At 43.6% G+C, this 22,482-nt stretch overlaps 3 protein-coding genes across 3 annotated transcripts in view; 1 reads left to right on the top strand and 2 right to left on the bottom strand.

The window, feature by feature from the left end:
- LOC120017837 (potassium voltage-gated channel subfamily H member 1-like) overlaps positions 1-10,891 on the bottom strand; it is a 99,264-nt gene extending 88,373 nt beyond the window's left edge. Inside the window, exons 1-5 of the mRNA XM_038960802.1 lie at positions 10,819-10,891; positions 4,817-4,940; positions 1,172-1,278; positions 663-791; positions 206-324 (exon numbers count right to left, since the gene is read on the bottom strand). Of these exons, the coding sequence (XP_038816730.1) occupies positions 206-324; positions 663-791; positions 1,172-1,278; positions 4,817-4,940; positions 10,819-10,891 (552 nt within the window). The remainder of the gene's footprint in view (positions 1-205; positions 325-662; positions 792-1,171; positions 1,279-4,816; positions 4,941-10,818) is intronic.
- Positions 10,892-17,408: 6,517 nt separating this feature from the next.
- Positions 17,409-17,894, bottom strand: LOC120017964 (ribosomal protein 63, mitochondrial-like). The gene has a single exon (XM_038960924.1). The coding sequence runs from the start codon at positions 17,852-17,854 to the stop codon at positions 17,543-17,545; it is 312 nt and encodes a 103-aa protein (XP_038816852.1). The 5' UTR covers positions 17,855-17,894; the 3' UTR covers positions 17,409-17,542.
- Positions 17,895-19,190: 1,296 nt separating this feature from the next.
- The window catches only part of LOC120017747 (1-phosphatidylinositol 4,5-bisphosphate phosphodiesterase epsilon-1-like), a 41,833-nt gene continuing 38,541 nt past the window's right edge, over positions 19,191-22,482 (top strand). Inside the window, exons 1-2 of the mRNA XM_038960709.1 lie at positions 19,191-19,457; positions 19,961-21,179. Coding sequence (XP_038816637.1) covers positions 20,190-21,179 — 990 coding nt within the window. The 5' untranslated portion in view covers positions 19,191-19,457; positions 19,961-20,189. The remainder of the gene's footprint in view (positions 19,458-19,960; positions 21,180-22,482) is intronic.

The following is a 22,482-nucleotide window of genomic DNA, read 5'->3' as shown; positions in this document are numbered from 1 at the left end:
ATACACAGCACGGGGGCACATGCCTCACCCATAGCCAAATGGAATGGCAACAAGCTCACACACATCTTCCCCCATACACACGCATGGCTTAGCTTTATGAGAGTAGAGTTATAAACATTCACAACAGACATAAATACAGACGCATGCCTTAGCTTTATGAGAGTAGAGACATAAACATTCCCAACAGACAGAACTATGAGTGTACCTCAGCTAGGCGGGAGTGCTTGTGAACGTTCTCTCCTTTGTGTACAGTAGGCTGTAGCTGCTGTAACACCCCTCTACTGCTGGTCAGAGCACGAGTTAGCCGAGCGAACTTCCCCCAACCTGAGGCAACAAAAAAACATGTTTTGGGGTTAGCGGTCCTTGTGAAGATAATGAGAGTGCTAATAGTTTTAGAAAAAATTATAAAGATTGAACTTAATAATTAGTCAGTGTTATTACTAATAAAACAATGTGTTTCAATAAAAAGCAACACCCTGATGAAGGCTTTAGACAAAACACATTTTTTATAATAATGTTATGATATTTTATTGTAAAACACACACACAGCCTACCCTTAAAAGTTTTGTATAATAAAGACTGATTTGTATCATCTACAGGGGACTATCCCAGGAAGGTACTGTAGGATCACATCCTCTGCTACCACTCAAACTGTCACTCACCTTTCGAGGTTTCATCTTCTATTGGCTGTTTAAAGGCTGTGATGTCACTGAAGGTACACAGAAACAGCACCACTTTTTCCTGTTCGTTTCGTATAGGGGCTATCTTCACAAAGAACCATACCGGCGTTCCTGAGACGAGAGAACATACACTGGTGAATAAACATAGCTTCATCTATAGCAGTATTTGTTTGATACAAATCGATCAAATGGGGAACACAACCATCAACAGTAACTTATTTGGGGAGTTATAATTGGGCCTGTATTCACAAAGCATGTCAGTGTAGGAGTGCTGATCTAGGATCAGGTCCCCCCTGATTCATTATGATCTACAAGACAAATTGGATCCTAGCTCAGCACTCCTACTCTTGAGACGCTTTCTGGATGCGGCCCCTGATCTCCAGCGTTCGTGCTGTTCCATGCAGCGTTGGAACATCATTGTACATATTCATAAGAAATGGCTGAATACATTTGCATTATGAGGCTTTTTTTTAAATTCAATTGGTACTTACTGTTCTTTTTATACATGAGTATTTCAAATGAATTCATCTCGTAGTTTTCGAACGTTAGCCGTACTTTCTGGCTAGTATCTTTGTCTGTGAGCTCCCCGTACATGAAGCTAGGAAACACAAAACAATGTGTTTATTTTTATGACAAAAAAAACATTAAAACTCAAGTACGTAGACATGTTAGTGGATTAGTTAGAGCAAAACAGTGAAATAAGGCTGTTAGCCCATGAATGTTGTTGTCTGTGTAAATCTAGTCAATCTTTTGAACTGCCTTACTGAGGAGGACAACAGGGTGTGTTAAGTGTACTTACCAATTTTTCTTATGATTGCACAAACAATGTCATAATCTTAATTCTCTGTCCTTTTCACTTCTCTCCCATTCCCTCGCTCTGACTCTTAACTGTCTATTTCTCTCGCCCCCCCCCCCCCCCCCCCCGGATTATTCATTGCCTAAACGTTCTCCCTACCTTACAGGCCTGTCCCTGTGGGCTGAATGGGCTGATGCTTGTAGATGCTAACAGAGATGACGCCGTCAGGGGACTCTTCCAAGACACACACACACACTTCCGTCCCTCGGCCTCACAGTGACTCAACATCAGCGAGTCAAATCCCAGATCCATCACAGATTACACCAGTGTGGGCAGAGAGGTGTGGCAGACAGATTGTCTTGTTTCTCACCTAAGGAAGTGTTTGTAGACACAGGCCTAGTAGATCTGTTCTAGCCCATCTGATTCAACTAGTCAAGGGCTTGATGATTAAACAACTAATGTGTTGGTTCATTAGCTAGACTCAGGTGTGCTAGAGGTGGAATTGATCATGTGAAAGGCCTGGTGGTCCCAGAGGTGCTGCCGCCATAGAATGTAGAGTCAAATTAAATGACCACATTGGTATTTGATGGGTTCCACCACTAACAAACCTGATTCAACTAATGAAGGTTAAGGGCTGGATGATTAGTTCATTGGTTGGATTGATCTTGTGAAAGGCCTGGTGGTCCCAGAGGTGCTGCCGCCATAGAATGTAGAGTCAAATTAAATGACCACATTGGTATTTGATGGGTTCCACCACTAACAAACCCGATTCAACTAATGAAGGTTAAGGGCTGGATGATTAGTTCATTGGTTGGATTGATCTTGTGAAATGCAGTGGTCCAGGATGAGAAACAACTATCTTAGGGCTTTCGTTAGCACACTGATCCATTTTTACTCTCGGATGCACAACATATCCATCTTAAAAGACACAGTTAGCTCCAGCAGCACAGTGGTGGCATACTGATCATGATGCTACACAGTGGGCCAGAGGTTTTTTCCAAGAAAGGTACGAGAAAGATCAGCCAGCCAACTATCAGCTCTGTAGCAACACACACACACACTTTATTTAACCTTTAAGCAGGGAGTCATGCTGAGACCAAGGTCTCTTTATCAGATGAGCCCTGCACGAACACATCAATAAACATCAATTACACTACACATATCTACACATCAATTACACTATACATATCTAAAAATTATTTCGAGTTACTGGCCTCAGAAATTGCAGCCCAAATAAATGCTTCAGAGTTCAAGTAACAGACACATCTCAACATCAACTAGAGACTGCGTGAATCAGGCCTTCATGGTCGAATTGCTGCAAAGAAACCACTACTAAAAGACACAAACAAGAAGAAGATACTTGCTTGGGCCAAGAAACACGAGCAATGGGCATTAGAACAGTGGAAATCTGTCCTTTGGTCTGATGAGTCCAAAATTTGAGATTTTTGTTTCCAACCGCCATGACCTTGTGAGACACAGAGTAGGTGAACGGATGATCTCCGCATGTATGGTTTCCAATGTGAAGCATGGAGGAGGAGGTGTGATGGTGCTTTGCTGGGGACACTGCTGGTAATTTATTCTGCAGCGATACGCCATCCCATCTGGTTTGCGCTTAGTGGGACTATCATTTGTTTTTAAACAGGACAATGACCCAAAACACACCTCCAGGCTGTGTACGGGCTATTTGACTAAGAAGGAAAGTGATGGCGCTGCATCAGATGACCTGGCCTCCGCAATCATCCGACCTCAACCCAATTTAAACGGTTTCGCATGAGTCGGACCGCAGTGAAAGAAAAGCAGCCAACAAGTGCTCACCATATGTGGGAACTCCTTCAAGACTTATGGAAAAGCATTCCTCATGATGCTGGTTGAGAGAATGCCAAGAGTGTGCAAAGCTTTCATCAAGGCAAAGGGTGGCTACATTGAATAATCTAAAATATATTTTGATTTGTTTAACACTTTTTTGGTTACTACATGATTCCATATGTGTTATTTCATAGTTTTGATGTCTGCACTATTATTCTGCAATGTAGAAAATCTCTCTCTCTCTCTCTCTCTCTCTCGTTTAACACACTCTGGTTTCACACCACTGATTGCAGTTCTCGAGGTATGGTCTGTTCCAGTGTGTCTATAAATAAGTCTGGAGTTCAGTTAGCTTTGAATTGTGAATGACAGGGTCATTCTAATGAGACTATTTTGGGGGCTGCTCGAGAGGAGCGAAGACGCAACGGCTCCCAAAGACTAGTCGCTTCTTCTGACATTACTCCTGACAGGAACATATCTTGACACACCATGCACCGGCAGTCTGGGTTGTGTTCATTAGGGCACACTGTAGCAAAATGTTTTGCAAAAGAAGATTAAGACAAGCATTTCTTATTGGACAATAACTGCTAGGGTGCAACATCTCCCTAAGACTGTCGGCTTCATCTGACATCACTCCTGACAGGAACATGTCTCGAGACATCACGCGCTGGGACCGCTGCCGTTCCCTTCAGATGGAGGTTCTTCTCAGCTAGAATTGCCAGACAAAGGTTACCGAAATGTTGTGTTTGATTCCCCACTATATGGTCGACCCAAACAACACTGTGCTGGCTCAGATGTTTTCTCACGTTGTCCTTCCCAACACAGTCCGAGCATCTATGGTGATGCGTCACCAGGCCCGCCCAGTACAATTCAGCTCAGTACTGTGAAAAGTGTATTGGTGTCAAGTTAACAGTTGTTTTTATATGGAAGATGTGCTTATTGTTCTCACAACTTTAGTTTGAACTTAAAGAACAGAGAATAGTACCTTAAATAAGGAATATAATACCTTTATCCCAGCAATTGTAAAATGCGTAAGAAGAGCTTTAAAAACACCCATGCTTTTCACACAATAACAACTAATCTGGCTTTGTTAGGAGCTGAGCAAGCAGAGCTTGCTGACATTGAACAAGTCACCTTCGGAGAGTCTGAATAGGGGTTTGTTTCTTATTTTTTGCTGACTGGGATTAGCTGTAGAGTATGGGCTTTAGTTTGGCAAGGAAAGGTGATTCTCTTGTTTTACTCAATTTTTCTTTTCAATGTAAATTTTTCTGCATAATTATATAATCCTGTTGGGCTGAAGTAAAAGAGGTTATCAACGAAGCAAAGAATCTGGTAATTGAATATACAGTATCTGAAAATAATTCTGCATGTAGGAACTATGGAGTAAAATGAGCTGAAGAAGAAGAACCCAACAACAAGTACAAGAAAGCTAACTCTGGCACTATTGCACCTCAGTGTTTTCTGAGATGTAGGCGATTATTGTTCAGTGTTGCTGTTAAATAAATCTACAAAACAGATGGAAGGCAGTGTACTGTACCTGCATGTGCTGCTCTTCTGCATGACTTCCGCCCTGTGGTACCCCGACAGCTTGCAGAAGCCATCGTTGCTATAGACGATGGGCCAGTCCACGATCTGAGCATTCCCAAGAACAAAATTGGTATCTGTCAAAGATGAGGGGGAACAGAGTAGAAGGTAAGGCTCACTCGTTTGAGATTGCTCAAAGTTATCAACAGCACATTACGTGGGGTGGAGAAAAAGAGTGGAGGCGGGCAGGATTGGGACCAATTACATTTCAGTACAGTCATGATGAGGAACTGAATTTAATTCAAAATTTGGAAAGAAAATCCAAATGCATGAATTGAATTTCAGTGAGTTCCAAAAAACTGAAGTGAAATGGTGTTGACACCAACCCAGGGTCGGCATCGACAGGCGACAGCACAGTCATATCGCACGATGGAAGCCACTACAGTACAGTGTGAAAACAGAGCAGCAGAATAATCCTTCACATACGGGTACTGTACTCAGTCTCAGACCATTCTTACCCTTAATGCTGAGTAAGTAAGCACTGCATGTGGGGAGGGTTAGTTTCAGTTAGGCTGGAAGGGGTATACATAAGACTGTCATAATGCCTACGTAAGCATGACATAATGTCTGCATAAGCATGACATAATGCCTACAGAAGCATGACACCTGGGGCTTCATTTTGACCGAACAAAAATGTGCAGATTGTGTTAGAGAAGTCACTCCCAACACTGGAGACAACAGCATCTATTTCAAAACCACTCATTGTACCTATGAGAAAGTAGAGACGATCCACGCAGGGTTTAAATCAAAGAGTGTAGATTTGTTTTGAAATAGATAGCTATGATGCTGAGTATGTAAAGTGATACCATTTTTAGCACTGTCAAAATCCCACTCCAAGTGTTCCTGGTACAGTACATGTACAATTGATGATTTCTCACAGAGAACATTAACTTCTCAGAGGTTTAAAGTAAACTTAGACATCAAAAGGTTAACAAATACTACCAGGTGATTATAAAATATGATAGTTTGTTGTTTCTTTCCCTTATGTAAAACCCCTTCAGATATACAGATAGGCATAGAAACGCCTGACTGTCCCAGCCAACAGACTCACTGAAGCTTACCACAGCACACTTCTATGCTGACAATGGCGATTCTATGCAGCTAAATAGCACATGTATAATATCACATTTGTATGAATTTGTGATTTTGGGAAGGAAGGAAAAGCAAGCTCTAAAAAGCAATACAGGAGTCAATGTGATGAGGATCAAATAGGCTTTTGATCCATTCACAAATTACTGACATAGGAGCTACTCAGACAGCTACAGAGCTCGGAAAGTCTGCACCTAAAGCTTCAACCATAGACTGTATTACCTAACTGGAGTCAACAGGACTCATGCACAGGACTGGCAACACACACACACAGTTTATTTGCTGTGTTCCACCATCTTTTTATGGAAGAGAAGATACACTGGCAATTCTAAGGATATTTCTGACAAAGGATTATGGAAAACTCCCAAATCTTAGGGATGGTTTCCACCATATATAAAATCCAGATTTAACCCTTTGCTGACTGCAGCACACAAAGGAAGAAAGACGGAGTCCGAGTTATACTGTACATTCACACCACTGTGCAGTTCATTCCCTGTCTCAATACGAGTTGGGTGTAATACCTATGAACAGCACTGATCTCTGTTATTCTGCATGTTCAAAGGGAAACTTAACTTCACTCCAATCCTCTGAAGCAACACACACACACACACACACACGCGCGCGCGTGCACGCTCGCTCTCTCTCTCATCACAAACACCCTCTTGAAAGTAGGTTAACGTCTGAGAATCCAGGGGGGAAAGTGGGAATAGGAGAAGAATTATCGTAGCAGTGTATGTCGAGCCTCAAGATTTCATACCATGCAGCTTTTAAAAGACATGCTACTGTAAATTCCTCCAGGTACTCTGGGCCTTGTATTGTTGCTGGGCAAGTTTGAACATTTCTGAAGGCAAAATAGCATTACCATGAGAAAACATGTTTACACAATAGTACCCAAATGAGTTTATATTTGTTCCATACTGTAAACACACAACGTGTTGTCTTGTCTCATTTATGAAACTGCTGTGTTGGCAGTTTGTATCGAATAGTATAGCTTCTGTATTACTAAGACAATATAGCACAGTATGTGTGTGTGTGCGCTTCAGTTCTGTCTCCTTGTCGTTAACTTTCGGGAGATTTCTGGCCAGTCAGCTCTGAGATTAGGGGACTGACAGACACAGGTACATGCCTGACAGACTACAGGGAAATCACTCTCTCTTTGTTGATTCCTCCACTATTGCACAATATGTTGTTCACATTGTTGTTATAAAAAAGCACAATTGAATCTGCCAGTACATAGTCAACCTGGCATCCATTAAAAGGGGCATGCTACAGTAGCATACTAAATAACAAAATGATGTAATGTTTGTGGTGTCAAAAAGTCACACGTCATCAACATGGAATGGCAACAAAACACAAACTAAATGTACTACTCAACAATATAAAATACACAAACTACCAAACTACAAACTTCACCAAGATAAATGAAGACAAACACAACTGACACAAGCACAACTACAGCGCTATGAAGTAGAACGTTCCATGCCAACATTTGTTATTTTACAATGTTTTTTAAAACAACCGTAGGATGCTGTCGCTGATAGGTAGCTAAACATCAGTCATCTATGCCCCAACAACGAACAAGTGTCCTAGGAACTGAATGAACAGTCACAAACAGTTACTAGCACAGAACGTCTCCGAAACTTTAGCTGGATAGTGTCTATGAACCGAAAATAGTAGAAGTTGATGATGTTAAATGAAAAGAGAACAGGTGGCAAAAAGAAGCAGGTATCTGTCCCCCAGGCCAGGATTTTAAGCCTATGTCATAGACTTGGATTAATTTGCTTTGCAAATTAACAGCAATTGGTACAGAACAACAGACATAGTACATGGAGTTAATAGACGGTGAGATTAGGGGAAAAACATGAGCAGCACTACAAAACATGGGTTGGGTTTATACCTGTCTGTCTATGTGATAATGTCCATACTGAAAAGTTGAAAAGAAAAATGGTTAAAGTAACAGTGACAAACTTATTTCAAACAAACTGGTACGTTTCATTTGAGTGATTTTTGTAATGCTTTTTCCACAACCAACATTTCACACGTCGACATATTGAGTTACACACGTTCTTTGAGCTCTTGAACTAAAAGGAGTAGTTGTGTGACTTTGCAAAATCACAATGAACTAGCTACACAACTTGGGTTATGGCTCGGTCTCAATTCCCTTGTTCACTCTTCCTCCTGAACTTCGATCAATGAGTCCACTCTAATCCATGCCACGTGTCTCCTTCTGCCCTGTCCTGCCCTGCTATGACTGGTGTGTGGAGTAGCTTGGTGTATAATGACTGCCGTGCTTCACCCAGGGTCCTGTTCATTAGGGAACCAAACAGGAGAAAATGGACTTGTACACCTAAAGTTACACAAACTGTAATGCTGCTCTAATAAACACGACCCTGGTTGGTGCTTCTACTCATTGGTTACCACTATACATCACTAACCAGACAGTGGGACCCCAATAGACTACAGTTGGGCAACAATGGCTGACAACAGTATTTTCTGAAAATTTTGAATTGACGAGGAGAAAACTTTAATGGATTGAGGACTGTGCCATTCAATTAGTTTCTTTTGGTTTTACATAAGGTCATTCTTAAAAAGCAAAGGTGTGGTTGATTGTCCAAGGAGGGACTCTCATGAATGAGAGGGGTGTCCCCAAAATTGGGGTGTGCCTCAAACATGTAGGCCTGGTGCAATTGCACATGGGTAATGTAGCCTACCCACCTGGCCCCGCCTTGCTGCCTCATTGGATATGGATGTCTCCTTCCATCCCACCTACACTTGTCCTACTAATTTGTGTTTCTTTCATAAATTTGGTAGGCTACCAATAACTATGTACTTTGTTTTGTTATTTTGGCAGAATTGATTGACCATACAGTTAAGCAAACTTTCAGTGAACAGTTAGTCCAAACAGCATTTGTAGATTAAGACAAACAAGGCTAAATTAAACATCTATTCTTCCTTTTTCATGGAATTGTGGTGGCAAATAACATTTACTTATATTGAAATAAGTATTTTAATCAATATGTATTAGTGGAGAAGTAACGAGGAACCTATGCTATTACGTTGATTAAGAGATTTTACTTCTAGCATAAAAATACACTATATAGACAAAAGTATGTGGACACCCCTTCAAATAAGTGGATTCGGCTATTTCTGCCACACCCGTTGCTGACAGGTTTATAAAATCGACCACACAGCCATGCAAACGCCATAGACAGTGACTTTCAACGTTGCACAGTCATAGGATGTCACCTTTCCAACAAGTCAGTTCGTCACATTTCTGCCCTGCTACTGTAAGTGCTGTTATCGTGAAGTGGAAACGTCTAGGAGAAACAACGGCTCAGCCGCGAAGTGGTAGGCCACACAAGCTCACCGGACGGGACCGCTGAGTGCTGACGCACGTAGCGCGTAAAAATGAAACAGCAGGGAGCAGGTCTCGAAGTCCGGCGCGCTATCGACTGTGCCGCAAAAGCGTGCTCGTGGGGCAGAGTCGATTTCCGCGCTTATAAACCCAGGGTTGTTACACTACTCCCTCTTTTCAAAGAGCGCGTCCTCGCGCTAGCTTGCGACTCTACGTTTTACAGGAACGCGCTCACCGGCCAAGTACACCCACTGTCGTGGATGCAAGGTCCGATCACTTCTGACACCAATGTAATGAAACAGCAGGGAGCAGGTCTCGAACCCTCGACCTTCTAGCCCAAAGTCCGGCGCGCCATCGACGGTGCCGCAAAAGCATGCTCGTGCGGCAGAGTCGATTTCCGCGCTTATAAACCCAGGGTCGTTACAGTATGTTTAACAAAAAAAAAACACTACCGAGTCCCAAGCAATGTCAGCACAAGAACTGTTCGTCGGGAGCTTCATGAAATGGGTTTCCACGGCCATGGAAGCTCCCTCTTCTGGGAAGGCATTCCACCAGATGTTGAAACATTGCTGCGGGGACTTGCTTCCATTCAGCCACAAGAGCATTCGTGAGGTTGGGCACGGGGGGAGGGGGGGGCAACTCCATATTAATGCCATGATTTTGAATGAGATGTTCTACGAGCAGGTGTCCACATACACTACATGACCAAAAGTATCTTCATGCGTAATCGATGCATAATCATGTCCATAATGAGACCCATACACCGTAGCTACTAGCTACTGTTGTGAAGAAAACACATGTATGGGCTTGTTTCTTGGACTACATGTTGAAAACAACGACTATATCCATCCTCAAAGCCACACCAATAACGAGGATGAAACAAAGAGCCTATTATTTTGGGTGTATTTTCTCAAAACGATAAGCAAATAGTATAGTTTAACTAGCCGACAGGCCAAACAACTTTAAAGTGCAATTTAATCATCCCATTTTATTTAGTATATAAAAATGTGTTTATTCAAGATTTATTTTACTGTATAGGCAGACTACGGAGAAATAGCCTAGGCTATTTTTAGGCTGCATAATTTCCAAAATTGTGCGTTGCTGCTGATTCCATGGTAGTAAGGTTGCACTTTAGATAAAATAAGAAGCGACTTTCTGGGGATGGGATGTGCCCAAGCCTGACTGTAAAAAAAAAACGAGGTGTGCCTGACAAATAGCCTAGTAATTGTATCCCATTTGATAAGTTCATAAACTACCATACAACTTTTACTAAGCATAGATGTTTGGAAAGGACATGGAGAATGTTTCCATTTGTGTTATGGTTATTCCGAAGACTCCAAGTCACGACGACGTTGAGGAAGAAAAATCGCGCAGTTTCTCGATCCTAGCCATTCGTATGCTTTTTTACATGCCAAAGATTTAAAACCCCAACAGAAAAGTTTTTTAGGGATACTCCATCATCAAGATAATTATCATAGGCATTACACATCTCATTGGAGCATGATCCTTACCGTTAGATCGTCTGACAATATTTTCTAAAAAAGTGTTTTGAGGGGCTACAAGTCCTCTCCTTCCTCCGGCCATCCTGGTTCGTCATTCAGTCGTCCGTGTGTGGAAGCGGTCGGTGGGGCTGTATGCTGTCAGCAAAACTATAACTCCAGACGTCTGTCTTCATGGTCCCTTTTATCTGTACGGAGTGAGTGAGCTTTAGATAAAGAGCTCGTCTATAGCTGCTACTGCTACAAAGACTTCTCACAGTCGCTGGCTGCGCTTCCCCTGTCTAGCAAGCACGTCAGGACGCGCATACGGAATTATCCTCCGCGCTTGTTTGAGCGCAGCGACGCGCCTTACTGGTGGTCCATGGGCTTTTATGGTTCTTCATTCAAACTCCGAGTGCCATCTGCCGGTGATATATGGCAGTGATTCGGAACCCTCTCCTCGGGGATCCCCAGCCGTTCCATGTATTTGATCTATTCCAGAGCTAGCGCACCTAATTCTACTTCTCAAGTCATTATCAAACTCTTGACTAGGCGAGTTAGTTGGGCCAATTCAGGGCTACACCAGAATTATGAAACGTCTGGGTATCCCTGAGGAGAGGTTTGAGAACCACTGATATATGGTATACCATCATGAAAGAACCATATTATACATCCACTAGAAAAGGGGTTTCCCAAACTCGTTCCTGACCCCCAGGTACACATTTTGGTTTATGACCTAGCACTACACAGATGATTCAAATAATCAAATCTTGATGTTGGTTATTTGAATTAGCTGTGTACTGGTCAAGCAAAAAAAAAAGTGTAACAGGGCCCCAGGACCCGAGTTTAGGAAACAAATCAAATTGTATTGGTCACATACACATGGTTAGCAGATGTGTAGCGAAATGCTTGTGCTTCTAGTTCCGACCGTGCAGTAATACACACAAGTGTAAAGGAATGAATAAGAATATGTACATATAAATATATCGATGAGCGATGGCCGAACGGCATAGGCAAGATGCAGTAGATTTGTCCCATGGAATAAATGTTGCGGATCTTAATGTTTCTCCTCATAATCCTGGACTATCGGACCACCATTTTATTACGTTTGCAATCGCAACAAATAATCTACTCAGACCCCAACCAAGGAGCATCAAAAGTCGTGCTATAAATTCTCAGACAACCCAAAGATTCCTTGATGCCCTTCCAGACTCCCTCTGCCTACCCAAGGACGTCAGAGGACAAAAATCAGTTAACCACCTAACTGAGGAACTCAATTTAACCTTGTGCAATACCCTAGATGCAGTTGCACCCCTAAAAACTAAAAACATTTGTCATAAGAAACTAGCTCCCTGGTATACAGAAAATACCCGAGCTCTGAAGCAAGCCTCCAGAAAATTGGAACGGAAATGGCGCCACACCAAACTGGAAGTCTTCCGACTAGCTTGGAAAGACAGTACCGTGCAGTATCGAAGAGCCCTCACTGCTGCTCGATCATCCTATTTTTCCAATTTAATTGACGAAAATAAGAACTATCCAACATTTCTTTTTGATTATGTCGCAAAGCTAACTAAAAAGCAGCATTCCCCAAGAGAGGATGGCTTTCACTTCAGCAGTAATACATTCATGAACTTCTTTGAGGAAAAGATCATGATCATTAGAAAGCAAATTACGGACTCCTCTTGAAATCTGCGTATTCCTCCAAAGCTCAGTTGTCCTGAGTCTGCACAACTCTGCCAGGACCTAGGATCAAGAGAGACACTTAAGTGTTTTAGTACTATATCTCTTGACACAATGATGAAAACAATCATGGCCTCTAAACCTTCAAGCTGCATACTGGACCCTATTTCAACTAAACTACTGAAAGAGCTGCTTCCTGTGCTTGGCCCTCCTATGTTGAACATAATAAACGGCTCTCTATCCACCGGACGTGTACCAAATTCACTAAAAGTGGCAGTAATAAAGCCTCTCTTGAAAAGCCAAACCTTGACCCAGAAAATATAAAAAACTATCGGCCTATATCGACTCTTCCACTCCTCTCAAAAAAAATTAAAAAGCTGTTGCGCAGCAACTCACTGCCTTCCTGAAGACAAACAATGTATACGAAATGCTTCAGTCTGGTTTTAGACACCATCATAGTGTAACAGTTTAACTTTAGTCCGTCCCTTTGCCCCGACCGCGAACCAGGGACCCTCTGCACACATCAACAACAGTCACCCACGAAGCATCGTTACCCATCGCTCCACAAAAGCCACGGCCCTTGCAGAGCAAGGGGAACCACTACTTCAATGTCTCAAAGCAAGTGACGTCACCGATTGAAACGCTATTAGCGCGCACCACCGCTAACTAGCTAGCCATTTCACATCGGTTACAATAGCACTGAGACTGCACTTGTGAAGGTGGTAAATAACCTTTTAATGGTGTCAGACCGAGGCTCTGCATCTGTCCTTGTGCTCCTAGACCTCAGTGCTGCTTTTGAAACCATCGATCACCACATTCTTTTGGAGAGATTGGAAACCTAAATTGGTCTACACGGACAAGTTCTGGCCTGGTTAAGATCTTATCTGTCGGAAAGATATCAGTTTGTCTCGGTGAATGGTTTGTCCTCTGACAAATCAACTGTACATTTCGGTGTTCCTCAAGGTTCCGTTTTAGGACCACTATTGTTTTCACTATATATTTTACCTCTTGGGGATGTTATTCGAAAACATAATGTTAACTTTCACTGCTATACGGATGAAACACAGCTGTACATTTCAATGAACATGGTGAAGCCCCAAAATTGCCCTCACTAGAAGCCTGTGTTTCAGACAGGAAGTGGATGGCTGCAAACTTTCTACTTTTAAACTCGGACAAAACAGAGATGCTTGTTCTAGGTCCCAAGAAACAAAGAGATCTTCTGTTGAATCTGACAATTCATCTTGATGGTTGTACAGTCATCTTAAATAAAACTGTGAAGGACCTCGGTGTTACTCTGGACCCTGATCTCTCTTTTGACGAACATATCAAGACTGTTTCAAGGACAGCTTTTTTCCATCTACGTAACATTGCAAAAATCTGACACTTTCTGTCCAAAAATGATGCAGAAAAATTCATCCATGCTTTTGTTACTTTTAGGTTAGACTACTGCAATGCTCTACTTTCCGGCTACCCGGATAAAGCACTAAATAAACTTCAGTTAGTGCTAAATACGGCTGCTAGAATCATGACTAGAAACAAAAAATGTGATCATATTAATCCAGTGCTAGCCTCCCTATACTGGCTTCCTGTTAAGGCAAGGGCTGATTTCAAGGTGTTACTGCTAACCTACAAAGCATTACATGGGCTTGCTCCTACCTATCTTTCCGATTTGGTCCTGCCGTACATACCTACACGTACGCTACGGTCACAAGACGCAGGCCTCCTAATTGCCCCTAGAATTTCTAAGCAAACAGCTGGAGGCAGGGCTTTCTCCTATAGAGCTCCATTTTTATGGAATGGTCTGCCTACCCATGTGAGAGACGCAGACTCGGTCTCAACCTTTAAGTCTTTACTGAAGACTCATCTCTTCAGTGGGTCATATGATTGAGTGTAGTCTGGCCCAGGAGTGTGAAGGTGAACGGAAAGGCTCTGGAGCAACGAACCGCCCTTGCTGTCTCTGCCTGGCCGGTTCCCCTCTCTCCACTGGGATTCTCTGCCTCTAACCCTATTACAGGGGCTAAGTCACTGGCTTACTGGTGCTCTTCCATGCCGTCCCTAGGAGCGGTGCATCACTTGAGTGGGTTGAGTCACTGACGTGATCTTCCTGTCTGGGTTGGCGCCCCCCCTTGGGTTGTGGGGGCTGTGCTTTGACAAAGTGGGTGGGGTTATATCCTGCCTGTTTGGCCCTGTCCGGGGGTATCATCGGATGGGGCCACAGTGTCTCCTGACCCCTCCTGTCTCAGCCTCCAGTATTTATGCTGCAGTAGTTTATGTGTCGGGGGGCTAGGGTCAGTCTGTTATATCTGGAGTATTTCTCCTGTCTTATCCGGTGTCCTGTGTGAATTTAAGTATGCTCTCTCTAATTCTCTCTTTCTTTCTCTCTCTCTCTCGGAGGACCTGAGCCCTAGGACCATGCCTCAGGACTACCTGGCATGATGACTCCTTGCTGTCCCCAGTCCACCTGGCCGTGCTGCTGCTCCAGTTTCAACTGTTCTGCCTGCGGCTATGGAACCCTGACCTGTTCACCGGACGTGCTACCTGTCCCAGACCTGCTGTTTTCAACTCTCTAGAGACAGCAGGAGCGGTAGAGATACTCTTAATGATCGGCTATGAAAAGCCAACTGACATTTACTCCTGAGGTGCTGACTTGTTGCACCCTCGACAACTACTGTGATTATTATTATTTGACCATGCTGGTCATTTATGAACATTTGAACATCTTGGCCATGTTCCGTTATAATCTCCACCCGGCACAGCCAGAAGAGGACTGGCCACCCCTCATAGCCTGGTTCCTCTCTAGGTTTCTTCCTAGGTTTTGGCCTTTCTAGGGAGTTTTTCCTAGCCACCGTGCTTCTACACCTGCATTGCTTGCTGTTTGGGGTTTTAGGCTGGGTTCCTGTACAGCACTTTGAGATATCAGTTGATGTAAGAAGGGCTATATAAATAAATCTGATTTGATTTAGATGGTAGAGTATATTATATACATTTGAGATGAGTAATGTAGGGTATGTAAACATTATATAAAGTTGCTTTGTTTAAAGTGACTAGTGATACATTTATTACATCCAATTTTTTATGATTAAAGTGACTAGAGATTTGAGTTAGTATGTTGGCAGCAGCCACTCAATGTTAGTGATGGCTGTTTAACAGTCTGATGGCGTTAAGATAGAAGCTGTTTTTCAGTCTCTCAGTCCCAGCTTTGGTGCACCTGTACTGACCTTCTCCTGACACCACACTCCCGAGGGCCCTCACCTCCTCCCTGTAGGCCGTCTCGTCGTTGTTGGTAATCAAGCCTACCACTGTAGTGTCGTCTGCAAACTTGATGATTGAGTTGGAGGCATGCATGGCCACGCAGTCATGGGTGAACAGGGAGTACAGGAGAGGGCTGAGAACGCACCCTTGTGGGGCCCCAGTGTTGAGGATCAGCGGGGTGGAGATGTTGTTTCCTACCCTTACCACCCGGGGGCGGCCCGTCAGAAAGTCCAGGACCCAGTTGCACAGGTCGGAGTTGAGACCCAGGGTCTCGAGCTTAATGACGGGTTTGGAGGGTACTATGGTGATAAATTGCTGAGCTGTAATCGATGAACAGCATTCTTACATAGGTATTCCTCTTGTCCAGATGGGTTAGGGCAGTGTGCAGTGTGATTACGTCGTCGTTGGACCTATTGGGGCGGTAAGCAAATTGGAGTGGGTTTAGGGTGTCAGGTAGGGTGCAGGTGATATGATCCTTGACTAGTCTCTCAAAGCACTTCATGATGACGGAAGTGAGTGCTACGGGGCGATAGTTGATAGTTACCTTAGCTTTTTTGGGAACAGGAACAATGGTGGCCCTCTTGAAGCATGTGGGAACAGCAGACTGGGATAGGGATTGATTGAATATGTCCTAAACACACCAGACAGTTGGTCTGCGCATGCTCTGAGGACGCGGCTAGGGATGCCATCTGGGCCGGCAGCCTTGCGAGGGTTAACACGTTTAAATGTTTTACTCACGTTGGCTGCGGTGAAAGAGAGCCCGTAGGTTTTGGTAGCGCGCCGTGTCAGTGGCACTGTATTGTCCTCAAAACTAGCAAAGAAGTTGTTTAGTTTGTCTGGGAGCAAGACATCGGTGTCCACGACGGGGCTGGTTTTCGTTCTGTAATCCGTGATTGACTGTAGACCCTGCCACATATGTCTTGTGTCTGAGCCATTGAATTGCGACTCTACTTTGTCTCTATACTGACGCTTAGCTTGTTTGATTGCCTTGCGGAGGGAATAGCTATACTGTTTGTATTCGGTCATGTTTCCAGTTGCCTTGCCATGATTAAAAGCAGTGGTTCGCGCTTTAAGTTTTGCACGAAGGCTGCCATCAATCCACGGTTTCTGGTTGGGGAAGGTTTTAATAGTCACCGTGGGTACCCTGCACCTTTGAGAGTGAAATGGGCCTTTTTTTGTACAGGTCGTGGGTCTATTTGCATCCTAAACTGTTTAAACACATTCTGAAAGATCATCGTCAAGTACGCCAGTGGTTCTCAAACCTCTCATCGGGACACAAAGCCGTTCCATATAGGCTACTTGAACTACTCCAGAGCTTGCACACCTGATTCAACTTGTCAACTGATCATCAAGACCTTTAATAGGTGAATCACATGAGCTAGTGTAGCAGATGGGAGCTGGAAACGCACTCCTCAGCCTGAAGTGTCTCCACTTGCGCTGCCCAAAGCTAGCTTTGCGGTGGCACGAATGGGTAAGATGCTTCTGGAGGGCATGTTTGTGAGGCAGAGGTGTTGGGTTTGAGCTGAATCAAGAGGAAGCGGTACGCTAAGCAAGCAGCATGGCATCCTTTACACTAGTTCAGGCCTACAACATAATTGTGAAACATCTGGGGGTACCAAAGGAGAGGTTTGAAACCCATTGATGTATGCACAAGACCATTTGAAATGTATTATGAAGCAAATAACAGGTTGTTTTTAAATCAGAGCTTGCTTTATAGAGAATTTCCAACACTCCATAGTTCATATACATTACATACATTACACACCGGAGTCAACATGCATGCCGCCTCTCCATCCCCCCACACAAAGTCAATACTTCCTCCTCATTAACTGGACCATGTCTTGGTTGTGTTGAGGTGACTTAGATGATCCGCAACATATTTATGTTCTGGAAACTTCTGAAACTTGGTCTCCTTAATTTTGAGCCAGTTCTGTGCTCGGCGCTCAGCGGCGTGTCCTCGCTCCTGCTCTGTGGTCATGTATGGTCGGGAGATCCAATACTCATTCTCTGCCTCGCGTTCCAGGTGCACCAGCATGTTGCGTTTCATCTGCCAGGTGATGGCACGTGGCCGGCGGTACTTCCCGATCCACTGCTTCCCAGAGATGCCTTTCCTCAGCAGGGCCATGGTGAGGAACATTGTGAAGGATGGTGGTTCTTCTCAGCAAGCCGTGGATTTATAGGCTACAAACATGATAGAAACAGAGAAAAATGTGGGTATTGGCTCCATCTTACAGGAGAGGAACATTGATCACTAGCTAGGTGGTAGTGGCAAAACAATGGAGGGAATTTCATCATTGGAATAAAATGTAATTCCCCCTGAAATGTTATCATTAAAAAAAATATGAATTAAGAAGTTACATTTTACAATTTAACGTGAGTCATTTAGCAGGTTCTGGCTTACAGTAGTGAGTTTTCTAATGGACGTATAATATGGTTATTTTCGTATAGCCACACGGGACCATATTACATTTAGCAAACTATAAAATTACTGGAGATATATGGGTATACTCTTCCAAAACCCTGGAATATTTTAGGAATACAAATGCCATAAAAATGTCAAACAGAGAACCGCGCGTGCACAGAAGCTGTCCCTCTATCCTTGACAAAAACGACGCATCTGCAGCTAATTTACATTTGGTTGAACAAAAATTATTATGGACAGGTCTGTCCCATTTTCAGACTAATCCAAGTAATCAGAGTATCATTTCATGAGTGAAACCCCAAATAATTTATCAAATCATTGACGCGATAAGTATAGCTAGCTGTGTTCATTATCAAAGTAAATGCTACTAGCTAGTTGGTAGCATTAGACTGGCTAGCTACTACAAACGCGTTAAAAAATGAATTTATTAGGAAATTATTCCTAGCTCCATTTCTTTTGGATTACCTGTCAGTTATCCGATACAAATCCAGCAATATTGATGTTGTCTTCATGTAACTCGTGCAAAACTTGACCCCAGTTGGTTTGAATGACATTTATTTCTTCCGCGAATTCTACGGTATGCAGGAGGAATCAAACCATTTCACATGTAATGACGATTTCATTCCAGCTGGTGGCGCCATTATACAGAGTTGGTTAGAAGACCACAGAAACAGTCATCCAGTTGTTTCATCAGAGACGGAATGTTTTCAAATCTCTGGTTTCATATGTTTTTGTTATGATAAGTTAAGGCATTTGTACCAATCAATTGTCCTGTTCTTCAAAATCAAAGAGGCACTATTTAATGCCTTTAGAAAGCTGCTCAAATCTAATCTGCTAAAATAGGAAAGTAAGGTAATTGCAAAGTAGGTATGTGTTGCAGGAGCCAAATCCTAACCTTACCCTATTCTGTGTGTTTACTTTCTGAATGAGCAAGCAACTCATGATTGATTGTGAACCCATATTGACCTGATGGTACAAAGTTCATATTGAATAGATGGGAGTATAAAAGCAAGTCTATTTAAGTGACTGCCACTTTAAACGCTGTGAATATATTAGCATTAGGTCCTGTCTAGTGTGATTGCAAAACAACCCAGTTAGCTGTGAGAATAAAAAAGGATAAAAGCTCCTGCCAAGTTCTGTAAAGAAAGACCTGCCCGGTGAGATCCCTGTTTCTGTGACTCCCTTTTTCCCCGCTCCCCTGATTCCTTTCTTTTCCTCTCCTCCCAGCCCCCCTCTTATACTGCGAATAGAGAAGGAACTGGGACGCATCTGGACAGCTGGAAATGAATCTGGAGAGACACAAGTCAACCATACTAAGGTAAGGAAAACCTAATCATTCAACAAGATCACAGGCTGAAAAGTTTGAGAAGTTTTAGTCTTGTGACTTTTTTTTTATTCTAATAGGGTTTTCACATGATAATCCCATGCAAACAGACCTTTGATAATGCAGGGTTTTTACATTGTGATAGGCTACTGTAGCAGAAGAGAATGGGGTATAATATTCTATTAACCATTTTTCATTCACCACTTTAGGAGCTTTAATGCACATACAGTAGGTCACTGCACAGAGCTCTGTTACAGTTACCTCATAATATGGTCTTAATAATGTTTTCTCACTTTGTTTGGCCATAGGCAGGGAAAGTGTTTGGCCATAGGCAGGGAAAGTGTTGGCCATAGGCAGGGAAAGGGAAGGGAAGCCTGATTGTATGGTATATCTGCTTTCAATCATCATATCATAGTCACTTCCCTTTCACACGTCATGGTGCATTGTATCCAGTGCCATTTTATATCTAACTTGGGTTTTCCTGCTGTCTCCTGCAGATTTATGAGGGGTGTGCCTGCCTGGCTGGCACAGCAGCAAAGTTAATCTCTAAGTGTGCACAGAGGGACACATCTCCTTAACAACATGCAGCATTGACAAAATAGTTTCACTCTCCTGGTTTTCACAGCTGTTGTGGACTCCACCTGGACCCACCTCTGTTTGTAGATGCTCTGACATCTCTGAATACCGACAAGGAGGAACACACAGACAGGCAGGCCGGCCAGCAAAATGGAGGAATTCTCTACCAGCAACACAGATGGGACAGAGACATGTGCCAAGGAGATAGATCATGGTACTGTGAGGCCCAGGGGCTCACATGGGGACCAGCAGAGAGTTAAAGTTCAACTGCAGTCTGATAACACAGATGCACCGCCACCACCACCGGATAAACACTCCAGCAATGGCTGCCGTGCAATGGAGTCTCTGGATGCTGGATCGAGGCAGAGAGAGTGTGTGACTGTGCCTGCCAGTAAACCTTCGGGTTGCTGCTATAACGCAAGCTGCAGGAAGGGCCTTGGGCCTTGTGTACTGTGCTGCAGTCAGATCACAGACGTTTGCAAGGACCCTGACAGTAACACTACAGTCCAGAGAGCAGGGATTTCACCTCAGACGTACACAGCTGATAAAACAGGATATGTTACACAGAGCATTGTAGGTACTGTAGTGCATCACGACACGGGCAGCTTCGCCTTCTGTCTGGTGGAGGAGGTGACATCATCAACAGTCACCGACACCAGCTCTGCCCATAGACTCAGAGATGGCCGCATCAGCCCAGGGGGAAAAGCCGAAACTAAAACGTGCTCTACATTGGCACTCCTTCCCGCCAGCCCTCCCAAAAGCCCCACGGCTTTAAAGATGGCCTCAGACAATGGGTTAGTATTTGACTGCGAGACTGAGGATAACTTTTCATATAATACGCAAGAGTGTTCGACGGTCCTGGTCCGTAGATTTTTGAGGGAAAACCAGAGGGTGAAGACGTCAATGTGTACAGGAACCAGGACTATCATCAGGACGTTACCCACAGGGAGGATCGGTGAGGAGGCGTGGAACACTGTCTGCAGAAGGGAGCCCCTCCAGGTGTGGGATGAGGATGACCACCAAACTTCTGGTGGATACAGCCGATTGAGTGGATACAGTGGGCACAGTTCAACCTCTCAGAGTCTACATCTGCAAGTGTGTAAACTTCTCCTTGGAAAAACAGGGGACTTGTTTTTTGAGGTAAGAGCATACACGCAGTTGGCTTTAATGGTTCCATTGAGCAAAACTGTGTCACTTTTAGTTTAAAACTACTTTGGAAAATCCCTAGACTACACTGGACTACACACACCTAGATCATACACACAAACACATGCACGGCGTGTTTCAGAAAGGAAACGTGTGTAAAAAAATAAATAATAATAAAATAAAATGATACAGTGCTACACTGTAGTGTGAGCCAAAACTCAGGTTGAAGTATTTTGGTATGAATCTTGTCTTGGAGGCATAGCTGAGTGATTTCCACTAGATGGGCCAGTGGCAATGTAAAAATGTATGAATTTGTTGTTGTTGTTCCTTTTTTGGTCTTAATTTAAGGTTAGGGTTAGGCATAAGGTTATCAGTTTGCTTAATGTTAGGGGTAGGTTTCACATCTGATTGCATGACTTTGTAGTGAGGTCCCTGCAGAGCTGCCTCTAGTACATGAGTCATCCCAATAAAAGCCAACCTGCAGCCAAAACTCACTGAGCTGCAGTGGCAATGGGGGTTGTGGCAGCCGGGTAGGAGAGCAAATGGGAGGGGTGGTTAAGTTAAGTAGAACACTAGAGGCCTGTATTATAGATGTGCGTCTCAAATGTCACCATATTCCTTATATAGTGCACTATTTTTGACCAGAGCCTTATGGGCCCTAGTCAAAAGTAGTGCACTATAAACGCAATAGTGTGCCATTTGCGACACAGCTACAGGGTCTGGGCTGCTCTGCACTAGTGGGTACACACCCAATGGAAAAGTTAGGCTACACCATTACATCACAATCACTTGGCAGATGGTTACAATCTCAACCATGCAAAACAAATACAGTGAGTGGGAAACAAAGCACTCACGCTCCAGAGTTTGTTTTTAAGGTGCTGCCGAGTCAAAAACATCAAGCTTCAGGAGAAATAAAAGGAACAGCTTGCATACTTGGCCTACTTATAGCTTCAACCTGTGGTAATTGTTTGGTAGGTAGACCCAGAGTAGGTGAAAACAGTCACAGCCTACTGAAAGAAGAACCTGTCATAAAAGGATGATTAGAGAGAACTGAGAGATGAGGGGATGGTCTGTCTTCAGTCCTCTTTACACCTTCACCAGGAATCATGAGAGATGAGGGGGATGGTCTGTCTTCAGTCCTCTTTACACCTTCACCAGGAATCATGAGAGGATGAGAGGGATGGTCTGTCTTCAGTCCTCTTTACACCTTCACCAGGAATCATGAGAGGATGAGAGGGATGGTCTGTCTTCAGTCCTCTTTACACCTTCACCAGGAATCATGAGAGGATGAGAGGGA

Source organism: Salvelinus namaycush, chromosome 22 (genome assembly GCF_016432855.1).
Source record: "Salvelinus namaycush isolate Seneca chromosome 22, SaNama_1.0, whole genome shotgun sequence".
Lineage (NCBI taxonomy): Eukaryota > Metazoa > Chordata > Actinopteri > Salmoniformes > Salmonidae > Salvelinus > Salvelinus namaycush.
Note: the sequence above shows the minus strand (reverse complement) of the source record. Positions and strands in the feature narration are given on the sequence as shown.